Here is a 12,714-nt window from a genome sequence, read left to right on the forward strand (position 1 = left end):
CACGACAAAAGCCCCTCTGTGCAGAAGAATTGTGAGGTTCTCACAATAGAGGTACTGCCATGTTGGCCAAATGCAGCCTCACGCTCCCACTCACTTTTGGAATGTGACTGTCTGACACGCACTCATACTTTAGTCTATACATATCTTTATATGTTCAGATACACTAATACAACCAGACATGTGGCCAAGTATGAATTCTCCAGGAATGTTCTTGTGTAGGGTTGTGAATTTGTTTCATAAATGTCCTAACAGCTTTCCAGATAAGTATAGACCTGACCTACCCCTCTCCTGCTTTTAGTTTTTTTTTATCCACACTTGACCTTCCAATTTTTCTTCTTCTTACCTCATTTTTCCACTGTTTCCATCCCAGTGTATACACAGAGACCTGGCAGCCAGGAATGTCCTGGTCACAGAGAGTAACGTCATGAAGATCGCTGACTTTGGCCTGGCCAGGGACGTCCACAACATTGACTACTATAAAAAGACAACCAATGTAAGTCCTCACAACATGTATGCTGCACACTGAAGGGTTTGGGGTAATAGATTATTAATTGGGGTTTTTTGCAAACAGGGTGAAATTGGCTCACATGATTTAGGCTTTTCTCTAGTTTTTTCCTTCCCGTCGTCTTTCTGCTTCACTCCTTTCCTCCACTGGTGTCTTGGCAGAAGCTGCAGGTTCCCAGGCAGGCTGTGAATGTAGTGCTTCTCCAGACCCTGCCTAGTTTACCCCCTCAGTCTCTTGTTCTTTTGGTTTCATCAACATTTATATAATTAGCCCCGAAACAGACACGGAGAGAGGGAGAGTTGGGGAAAAAGGGAGCAGACTAAACATAACTGACATCTCCATAGTGGCCCAGCGGTGTCTTTCTTTCCCACCACAGAACAGCGCTGCCTGCACATCCTCATTTAATATGCATGACTGCCCTTTCATTGCATGCACGATCATGCTGAGAACTAGCTGACAACCATGACAATATTTGAGGATGATGATGATGACGGAGGTGAACGCAGGGCAGGGGCAATTTATTGTGTTTTTATTTTTAATTCTGTTTGGATTATGAATATTAATGTATTATTTAATATTTAATATTAATACTTTAATATTTTATTAAATAATATTTTGGTCTGTTAAGGGTTGTCCTGTGAATACCAGCCCAATAAGGTGGTGGTACTGGGACAAAATTGAAAGGGATGAGCCAAGCTCTGACATTATTGAACAGCAAAACTCTGCAAACACATGGAATGAATTCAGACAATTTCTTAAAATACAAGAATTTATTAACAAAAATAAGTCAACTCAAAGTCAAACATATTTCAATCAACAAACTCTTTACTATGCTAAAACAACCCAACTAAACTACCAAGCAGAATGAAAGAATAGGGAAGACTAATGGACTATGTACAATATAAACAAGTTGATCAAAGATGGTTGAAAATCATGACCAAAAGAGTGATGCAACATTACCATGAAATGTTTATGTTTGAGAACCAAGGATTATCTTGAAGAATCTGGAAATGACGTTAAGTTAGTCTTGGAACTATAATAATTGGTATACCTTTAAACAACCATTTACAATGCAATATCAGATAAAACATTATTTTAATAAAATAAGATTTTAAAGAATGATTTGCTGAATAAAATCAACCTTCTGGATGACCAACTCTCAACAGTGTTTAATTAGCTGCCTTTATTTATTAAAATAATATTAAAATAAATATTATTAAGGAAATATTAAAATAATATTTAAGGAAATATTATTTTGAATAAGAACGAAACGTTTCTGGATAAATGGGTCTTAATGGTGATTAATTAATTATCTCATTTACTAAAATAGTATTTAGGAAAATATTATTTCCTAGATCGGAAACTAACAACCTTTCTGGGTAAATGATCTGCAGCTGACTCATAAAATGGGCGAACACGTGTTCTTAGCTGTTAGCGGTTGAAGCTAACAAAAGAAGCTTATAGCTGGTTACCAGAATCAAACACATACCTTTAAAATATCACTAATGAAAGGGTTGAAATGTATAAGCGTAGACTGCGCATTATGGCCGATCTTCTGTGTTTAAAAACCACCCTTTAAATAAAGTTTGTCTTACCTTAAAAAAAACAAGAAAGAACACATCCTTAACTGAGTCCTAGTCTGCTAGCATTTACTGTAGCTGAGTTTCTCAACACAAACAAAAACAATCGTCATTAAACGAAGATTATTTAGAGTTTTTAACACTAAACTTATCTTCCGTGAACCGTGCTGAGGAGAAGTTGTCCTGGACATTGAGGCACGTTCAGCTCCTTGAGTGGCCACGGTGTGGCGGGGAAGTGCTCACTACCTGCATGCAGTATGCTACGTCCATTAACTTTGATATATTTTATTGGAATTGTATGTGATAAGATACACAGTTTAATCACAAATAAAAGTCTACCGCTGTTCTGTCCTGATGCACCTAATTTAAATGCAACCAATATCTGCAGAAAGTGCCTAATTACTAAACAGAGTCCAGCAGTGTGTAACTGAATCTCAGTATAAATACAGCTGTTCTCTAACAAACCTTTGCCTCAAAGGCAGGTAAATTATTGATTGTGTACTCCACAAATCTGGCCTTTATGGAAGAGTCACAAGAAGAAAGACAGTTTAAAGAAAGCTAAAGGAAGTCCTCTTTGTAAGGGGATACAGAAAACATCTAGAGAAAGGTGCTCTTGTCAGATCAGACCAGAACCTCTAAGCCTACATGCAAAAAAGTGAAACATGGTGGTGGCATCATCATACTTTAGGGATGCTTCTCTTTTACAGGGACAGGGAAGGTGATCAGAGTTTATAGGAACATGAATGGGCTAGATACAGGGCAATCCTGGAAGAAAACCTGTTGGAGGCGGCAAAAGACTTGTGGCTTGGGACAAGGCTAACCTTCCAGGGAGACAGTGACCCAAACACGTAGCCAGATCTGCAATGAATGGCCTATGTAAAAGCATATTTATCTGTTAGTATGGTCCTGTCAAAGTTCAGTCCTAAATCCAACTGGGTATCTGGCAGCACTCGATATATATGATGTCCTCTTAATGGAAATAATAATAAAGCTCTTTACAGAAGAACTTTAACTAATGGACTATCTAAATAAGTATTTTGTGTCTTTTAAGTAAATTAGTCAATACAGCTCATGAGATTATGTTTACCATTAAGGTAATGTACACTTGACCTTGCCAAGAATGCTTAGCCTCTCAGCCTGTTTTAATGGCATACAGAGATAAACCCTCCTTTATCCGTGACCCTGGTTATCACCTCTATTGCTTAAACAACATTAATGCTCCTTTGGGAATTCCCCTCCCAGACCTTTGCTTTTTTTTTTAAACCATTGATTCCAAGGTTCCTCTTACATTTCTTTTTTTCCCCCTTTTTTTTTAGCAGTAAATATAACGGCAGTGAATAATTTTAAAGATGCTGATGAGGCCAGAAATAAGGAGTCCAGAGGGTACTTATGGGTTGGTTTTTAGTTAACGTCCCTCCTGTGTGTTTGTGATTTCAGGGTCGTCTCCCCGTTAAATGGATGGCTCCAGAGGCGCTCTTCGATCGGGTCTACACACACCAGAGTGATGTGTGAGTACCAGACAAAGGTTTTACATATTGGTATTAAAGACGAGTTAGTGTGGGTTGTGCCATCACTGCTCCTTGTTTGTGCAATCCGATTTAAGCAAGATTACGTTTTTTAGTGCTATCTTGGATTTTTGATTGAGGGGTTTAGGGTAGTGGGGGTGAATGGCTATAGGGGGCCAGTGTTGGCCAGCCTGTGGCAAAAGTGAGGATTTCACGCTAGACTTGTAGCCAATGCTGTGTTACTAATCTGACTGGCTTCAAAGGCCTTGGAAGGAGCCCGAAGCCCACCAAAACCCCTCCTCTCCTCCAGCTTCTCCGGCCCAGCTCGGAAGTCTCCCCACCTTTTCGGGCCTCTACCCAATGTCTGAACACAACAATGCTGCAGGCCTACATTCACTCTCTACTCCCTTCTCCTCATTCAGCAAAACTTTACACATGCTGCTGCTCATCGTTTTGGACCAGCTCCACAACCAAAATACCTCCCCCTCTTTTATCCCAGCATTCTTATTTTCTTTTATCTCGTATGTGAATTGTTGACCTGTCTCTGTCTCTTCTTTGTTTTATTTAAGATCAAGAGTACTCATTCTAAAAACAGAACAAAGCGAGAGCATCCCTCTATTTTTGTTGTTTGAGTCTCATGTGCTCTGACAGCGTGGTTTGAAGTTTCTGCTCCAGACACTGGCGGCAGAACAGTGCATGTGGCAATTAGATAAATGCCTTGCATGCTGACCCTGGTGAAAGGAGGTTTTCGCTGTGTGCATTTAAGCCAGACACCAGTAGTGCACAAAACATCTCAATTTTCACAGAGAACGCGTTTTCACTCGGTGTCTCGGCATCGTTGTCTTGTGCATTTAAAAATTCTGGGTACACACACGACGTCCTTCATGTTCCACAGCCCTGCACCAATCAATAACACAGGAGAGCTCTGGAGAAAGACAGTGTGTGTGTTTGTGCCGCTGCAGTCCTCTGTGCTGGCTCACCACTAATTACAATCCTTCACTCACTTTTAGTAATTGGCTTTTTGTGCATGTGCGGGAGGAGGCGGAGCTGTATTAGACATCGCAAGGCACAGGCAACCTATACATGACATCAGATTAAATGAATACATGAATTGCAAAGACACTCCTCCCTTTGCGGTTGTAACAAATGGGCTCAGAGGAGCAGCTCTGGAGAGTATAGGCATGAATGGAGAGTTGCATCTCAAGTGTAGAGAGCCAGACTTCAGTTTTAGCTCCAATATAACCACTGAAGATTCACCCATCAGCGGTTTATGATTGGCTGACTTCTAACCTCAGTTTCTTTTGTAGAGCTTTGACAAGAATTAATGTTACTAAAATAAACTATTGTTATCAGCTTTCAAAATATTTTTGATAGCTTTGAGCAGTTATTATTTGGAGTTAGGAGATATTTGACATCATGCCATGATGTTGACATTTGAAGGTGTCTCAGCATCTTAAAGCTGTAAACAGGAGCCCCTCCTCGTATTCCCTACAGAATATAGACACTTATCTTAACGCTAAGATTTCCTGAGGGCTGCCAACATTTACAAATTCAGCATACTCCATGACAGAAAAGAGTTTAATCCTCAAAAAGACAAAACAGAGCCACTGTTGTAATCCTGTCAGCCTTCCTGTTATCCGCTAAGGTGTAATAGTTTATTACACTTTTTATGTTTCCTCTGACTTTTCTTTAAGTCAAACTGTAAATTGGATTTTGGTGTCCAGTTGCCAAGAATGTTTCTGTGCGCCTGTAATAACCAAACAATATATTTAAAATGGTTTTATCATTTACATCTACGTTGCTCATAGGCATTGATCAGAAAGTCCTGCAGGGGTAGCATATGACGTAACATTATGACTTAAATGTGATGAGATATGGATGACTTCTCAGTCCTAACCTTGTTTACACTAAAGCATTCATTGATTAAATGACTTGCATAAACATAATCTCTGTTTGAAGCTGGCTGAAACACATAGGTGCTCTGCTTTCTACGAAGGCAGAACGCCAGGTCAGTTAAGTAGCCCCATGAGTTTGTGTGTTTATTTTTGTAAGTCATGACTGCTTGCAGGTGGACATCATCTTGCACAGCTAAACAAGCTGACAAGCGCTGAGAGATGGTTACAAAGTGACAGAAAGCAGAGACGAGTGTGTCAACAAGGGCCAAGATGCAATGCATTGATAGAGGAGCTAACAGACCTGGCTGGCTGGTTGTGTAAACAACTGAAAGAACTGATAAATGCCCAACCTTCACGTTCGTGCTGGCATTTTTTGTTTGACCACTCATGTGCTCAGTATGCATGCATTCTGTGGTGATGCACGGTATGTTGGACAAAATAATCCACCCCTTAGGTCAGCATCAATAAGGAAGCTGTTGAAGGAAGAGTTAACATTTAAGAAGTGGAGCTTAAGAAGGTTGAGGCAAGGAAGCAGTTAATAATTAGTAGTCACCACCTCCGCCTCTGGACATCTTTTGTCTGCTGTGGGTGGTCCAGTGTTTGCTTTGGTTTGGTGCAACTGGACAATGCCAGGCTCTGTAACCAGCCAGCTGGGCACATAGGCTGTCATTGAGATCAGAGCTGAGTAGCACTGCCAGCGGCTTCACACCACAAGTCACTGGATGACAGAAACTGGGCATTGACACTACTGATGTTACTGTGTTGTATTTCCTCTATCCATTAATCAGTTGACAAAATGGAAATTATCTGCCAAGTAGTCCCAATGTGCCAATATACTGAAAGTTTCTCATTAAATCTCACCTTTCTTTATCTCTTCTGTGACTAAATGTGATATATTTGCTGTTTTTCCCTTTAGCTGGTCATTTGGGGTGCTGATGTGGGAGATCTTCACCCTAGGGGGCTCACCCTACCCTGGCATTCCTGTAGAAGAACTCTTCAAGCTGCTCAAAGAAGGACATCGCATGGACAAGCCTGGAAACTGCACCAATGAGCTGTAAGTCTAGTGGTTTTCTCCAAAACTCTAATCTTTTTCATCCAATTCATATTCTGAATCTGCAGTAGTTGTTTGATCAAGACTCCACGAGAGCCTAGTTTGTACGGTAAATGCCTCTGGGACTCTGTATCCGTACTGTCAGGCATCTGTACAACTATGATTGTCTGCCATTAGTTTACTCGTTTCGAATAACCATCGAAAGTGCAGAGACAAAGGCAGAGAATTGCAAAAAACAAATGCTAGACGAGTCAGACGTTGATATTCTTGACTTATTACAGAGCCTTAAAAAAGTATTTAAACTTTTCATGTTTGTCGTATTACAACAACAAACCTCATTGTATTTTATAAGGATTTTATGTGATAGACCACCACTATTCGTATAATCGTAAAGTGGTAAATGGTGAAATGATACATGGTTTTCAAAACTTTTTACAAATGAAAATCTGATAAGTATGGCATGAATGTGTTGTCAGCGCCATTTACATTGATACCACTAAATATTAAATGCAGCTAAGTCATTTAGGGGTCTTAATTGGCTTAACACAAAATACTGCACAGTAGTGTGGTGGAGAGAAGAGGACACTTTGTTTTCCCAAATCTTCATGAATACAAACGATTTGTGCATTTGGAATCGGCTACCCTTACTCTACTACCCCTAAATAAAATCCAGCATAAAGAATTGTATTCGAAAATCACCTAATTAGACCACCACAAAGTAGTGCATGATTGTGAAGTGGAAAAAAAACTGACTGTTCAATTTTAAAATTTCAAAAGGATGGCATAGTTTTGTATTCAGCCCTTTCTACTCTGTTCTAAGACTCTAAATATTTGTATAATTGTTGCTCTAAATACAATCTAGTGCAACAATTTGCCATCAGAAGTGATGTATGTAAATAGCCCAACACTAAGTAGAACATTATGGTGAAATTGTTTTTATATTGTTTTACTAATAAAAAAATAAAAAAACCGGTGGGATGCATTTGTTACCTCTCCCCTTTACTATTTAAAATCCAGGACCAGCACTTGCATTCAGCAGTATCTGTCCCAGCTAACAGAAGTGCATAGTTGTTTAGTGGAATGGTAGTAAAAGGAAACACCGTTTTCCTTATTTTTTACAAATAGAAATCTGGATCAATCAGCTCCTTTTTACTTTGATACCACTAAATAAAATCCAGTGCTAGCACATACATTCTGAAACAACCAGCCCAACACAAGGTAGTGCATAGTTGTGAAATGGAAGGATACTGTGTTTTCCATATATTTTTACAAATAAAGGAGCGAAACGTGTGGCAAGCATTTGCATTCATCCTCCGTTTACTTTGATACCTAAATATTAAATCCCACCTGTGTGGGATTTAAGAATCAGATTTTTAGTGAGTCAACCAGAGTTGTGGTAGCAGTTGTATCATTTCCATTGTCTACTCCTCATTTAAACTGGATTTTCTCCTCACTCAGCTACATGATGATGAAAGACTGCTGGCACGCCATCCCATCACAGAGACCAACCTTTAAGCAGCTAGTAGAGGACCTGGATCGAATCCTCACCCTGAACACTAATGAGGTGGGTCTAGCTGTTTTTCATTCCTCTCCAGAACCTTTTCTGTGACCATTAGCTCATTCGCTTTGGGTGGTCAGAATTCATGCCTCATAAAGTATATGAAGCCTTGGAAATAGACATTTGAATGCAATAAAACACCAAAATATGATACATGCAGGAGCACACCGAGTTTGGCTGGGTACTGCCAGAACGTTTGGTTGACATGAGATACAATCAGTCCTGAGAAATAACTAGATGATACGATCCTTGCTAAGCATATCTGCGGCAGTCCAGTCATCATATCAGTGCCTCATTCCCTATTTTCCGTTCCCTTCTTTGTCTCTAAAGAAGGACTGGCAAAAGAGAGCTGTCAGGATGTGTCTGCTCTGGAGTTGGACTGTTGTGTATTTATGCCAAAAAAACCTAACTTTGAGTTCAAGCTTTTGAAATGTAATAAAGCTCCCTTTTCTTGCCCCTATTCCTCCCCCCTTCCTTCACCTCTACCCCAAACCGCTGGCAGATGTGGAGATCTTTAGTAATATGAGCCGTTTCGTTTTGAGCTGGGAAAATGGAAGCCAGTGCTCATTTTCTCCAAAACCCCAAGAACTCTTCATCCACACAACGAGACCCATTAACGTCAAGAAGGGGGAAAAAGGGGGCCTCAGCAGACACAAACATCTTCACGGACTGAGTCAGAAATTAATAACAGGATTTTTTGAGGTTGTTATCTTTCCTATTCATGGCGGTTTGTGATTTTTTTTTCAAACCATCTCCTGTTGTTTATGTCAAGCGTTTCAGTGCCAGATTTCAGATGTTTTGACTGAATTTATGAAAGAAGATGCAGTAAAGGGCCAGTATATTGGCCCCAGTTTCCAGGAGAATTCATATCCCTCTGACTTTTTCATCTTTTGTAATGTTACGACCACAAACATCAACATATTCCTAAATGCTTTTTGGTAGATTAACACAGAGTATTGCTTAATAGTGAAGTGGAAGGAAAATGAGAAGTGGTTTTTGCAAATGGTTTACATAAATAAATGTAAAAACTGTTGCATGCATTTGTATTCAGCCTCTCTGAGTCAATTCCAGTGAGTTAAGTCAAAACATCTTTTACTGTAATTTCAGCTGCAAACCTTTTGGGGTGCATCTCCACCAGCACATCCTGGGTTTGAAATATGTATATATTACATTGTACATTCTTCTAAATACCTAAAGCTCAATAAGACAGGATAGAGAACAACTGTGAACATCAAATTTTAATATTTGGCACAGATTCAGTTTAAATGTTTGGGCTTTAACTAGGCCTTTCTTTAATCCATGAATTTACAGTCAAAAGCATTCCATTGCATACAGGATATCTGCAGGATCTGAAAAAGTAAGCCTTAGCTTCAGCTTCAAAATGTGCCACTAATACCCATAGCTTATTGTTGCTTCTTCAGCTAAATAAAGTTACAAGTTTCATAGTAGTTGTCCACTACAGTTTGAACCGAGGCGCTTTAACAGCTGTCCAAATCCCTTCATCAAGCAATCCTATAGCGTGATGGTGCCACCACTATTTTTGAGAGTAGGGATGATGTGTTCAGGGGGGCTTGCGGTGCCGTGTCCATGTGATTCCACTACATCAGCTGGTCATTTCAGATGGTAGGCTATGTCTTGGTTGGCTCACAGTTGTTCATTCCCAGTTTTGTTCTCAACATCTAACCCATCTTAAACTGTTCTGCTGTGTGATCAGGTCAACTTTATTTTCCTTTCAGCTCTGCTGGATGGGACAGCAGTCCAACATTCAGTTTATTACCTATTATTTCTACAAATATTTTCATACAGGATCCAGTTGAAGATTATTTTTCCATTCTATTTTATTAATCCTCCCAGGGTGATTTGGTATGGTTCAGATAAATATCATTATAGAGGTGATACTGTTCTCACCCCCCCCCCCCTCAAAATAAATCTCCCCACCCACCCTTTTCCGAGCCTACTCTGGAAAGTCCCGCGTTTTTTGAGCAGATTCCACTCTTGATTTATTTTCTCCTGTTTAGCTCTTGATCTTTTGCGACTCTTTTTTTCTTGCCCAAGTGTGGATTCATTTTTCTAACAGTCTTATTCTCCTCTATCTGTGTGCTCAGGAATATCTGGACCTGTGTGCTCCTACGGAGCAGTATTCCCCCAGCTTTCCCGACACACGCAGCTCCTGCTCCTCTGGTGATGACTCTGTATTTTCCCACGACCCCTTGCCGGATGAGCCCTGTCTCCCCAAGTACCAGCACATCAACGGGAATGTCAAGAGATGAGCCCCTACCGGCTCAGACCCTCTGAGCCAGCGTTTGGCCTGCCCCAACCTCAAAGTGGCTAAACAGACGTTGCACAGACACCTTTCCTGAAACGGACCCAAACGAGGACTCGCACTGCCGCTCACCAACGCAGAACACTAGAGGTCTTAAAGAAGAGGACAGAGCACGTTATGGGGGCTCCTTCATACTGACTGAATGAACTGACATTCCCCAAGGCCTCCTCTGCCTCTCTCGTGTAAACACTCAGCTTTTTCTCATCTTTTGGTTCTCATCTTCCTACCCACAAGCTCCACAGCACTACTTGTTTGGTGATCCAGTAGCAGTGGCTGGCATTCCAACACATTGTTTACTCCTGGAGGAATGTATGAACTGATATGACTAAAAAATAAACAAAGGAAGAGGACCACATGAAACTAGAAGATGATTAGGAAAACAGACTTACAGATGGAGCTCCGACTAACAAAACAGGAATATGAGGAGACCAGATATAAAAACTTCTCTTGTTTATTTTGTAATATTTGTGCATCTCTTTTTCAGTTCTCTCGATAAACCTCCCTGATTTTTCTGGAGAAAGAATCCACAGTGTAATGTAAAGTGCTGGCTATATTTGTAAATATATTCAAATATGTATAAAAATATATTATATATTTACTATTAATTATTTTTTGTATGGACTTTGAAACAACCCCCACCTCCACACCCTGCTCCCATTTTCGAGGCAGGCTATGCTGACAGATGTCCTATATTTCTCCTTACACACACTCTGTTAAACACACACACAAATACTTTCTCCATATCATAGTTGAGTATTGGCTTTCAGGGACTGCGGTAGTATGTTAATTTATTGAGTTTCGTATTTTTAAAAAATGAATCGAAAAACAATAAAAAAAACAGGAAATGATTGCATTAATGCTGATGATATGGAATAATCCGTTAAATTTATGGTAATTTAAAAATAATCCTTCAGCAGTTAACAGAAAGTTTCTATTTTTAGATGTTTGGAGAAATCCAGATTTTGTACGTTTTATACATGAATGTGAATATTAAGTTAAAAAAAATTTAAACTGTACATTTTATAGTCATCTAATCCTTCTCTTATTTACATATTGATGCCATTTCTATCCAGTTTTTTTTAACCACAATTTAGGAAATTTAATTCTTTGGATATTTATATATAAGTAAAATACATAATAATCTGGACATGTCAACTTGCAATCTGCTTCCTCATTTGGAACCAAGATAAACTGAAAATTCCCAAGACAGAATTGAAATCTGGAAAGCAAAGTATTAAATCAAGTTTTTTTTTTTTTTTTGGTTGTTTTTGTTTTCTACTGGACCAACATTAAGATGCTGTTTTGCAGGTGTTTATGCTGCATTTGCAAAAAATAAATGTTGAAAAAACAACCACCTGTGTCCCGTTTCAGACTACGAATTGCTCTTTTTGGGTTTGTTTCATCTTTTTTCAGCTATAAAATTATCTATGATTAGAGGTGCATAAAATCACAGTTCAGTTCCCTCAGGACCCTTGAGCAAATTAAAAAAGAAAAAAAACCCAACATATACCTAATCAAGTGCACATGTAGAAAATGAGCTGTACCAGACCATTAGCATTCTTGTGTTCAGATTAGCCAGGCTGGAGTTTTCCCTGGTGTTAACATAAAGCAAACATATCAAGAATATCATTTGTTATCCATTTTTTTCAGTCCGTTGTATAATGTCGAAGGTTGGTCAGACATAACTGTGTTGGATTTACATGAAGATGAGAAGAATTGTTTAAAAAGAACCAAAAATCATGTTAATACTTAACCATCAGGATTTCTGAACAGCTTTTTTGTACTTTTTTGCCTGTTTATTCAATAGGGATTGGGCATCCTGATGTTTTGTGTACAATGTAAGCTGTGGGAGTGAAACACAGCTGTGATGCTATAGCTGGCGTTTAAAGATAGCCTCTGATTTGGTTCCAAACTGAAGGATCTTTCAGTTTCTAAAGATATGGACCGCATTGGAGATTCTCCAGTGTATAATATACCTAAATTGGTAAAACATGAAGGACAGTAATCTACGGTAATCTATGCGGTTCTTTAAAACAGAATCAGGATTGCCATGTAAATACAGGCATGTTAAACATTTTTTCTTTGATATTTTTTTATGTCCACCTAATTTTTTCAGATTAAGACTTTTTACTGAAATCGAGACACCTCATGCTTGACTAGAGATTATTTAATACAAAGTTTTGGATTTATGTAAGCCGTGTTTCTTGAACCACAAGAAAGTGCATTTTCAATTGGTTTTTTTGTATTGGGCCCAACATAGGACATTTTGTGAAATGTTAAAAACAGCAGTATCTCAG

At 39.1% G+C, this 12,714-nt stretch overlaps 1 protein-coding gene across 5 annotated transcripts in view; it reads left to right on the forward strand.

Annotated features, from left to right (window-relative positions):
- fgfr2 (fibroblast growth factor receptor 2) overlaps positions 1 to 11,768 on the forward strand; it is a 63,183-nt gene extending 51,415 nt beyond the window's left edge. For all 5 annotated transcript variants that reach the window (XM_047352567.1, XM_047352566.1, XM_047352564.1 and 2 more), the window contains 5 exons: positions 371 to 493; positions 3,523 to 3,593; positions 6,402 to 6,539; positions 7,995 to 8,100; positions 10,200 to 11,768. In XM_047352567.1, the coding sequence (XP_047208523.1) occupies positions 371 to 493; positions 3,523 to 3,593; positions 6,402 to 6,539; positions 7,995 to 8,100; positions 10,200 to 10,364 (603 nt within the window). In that variant the 3' untranslated portion in view covers positions 10,365 to 11,768. The remainder of the gene's footprint in view (positions 1 to 370; positions 494 to 3,522; positions 3,594 to 6,401; positions 6,540 to 7,994; positions 8,101 to 10,199) is intronic.
- The last annotated feature ends 946 nt before the right edge of the window (positions 11,769 to 12,714 follow it).

This window comes from Girardinichthys multiradiatus, chromosome 22 (genome assembly GCF_021462225.1).
Source record: "Girardinichthys multiradiatus isolate DD_20200921_A chromosome 22, DD_fGirMul_XY1, whole genome shotgun sequence".
Classification (NCBI taxonomy): Eukaryota; Metazoa; Chordata; class Actinopteri; order Cyprinodontiformes; family Goodeidae; genus Girardinichthys; species Girardinichthys multiradiatus.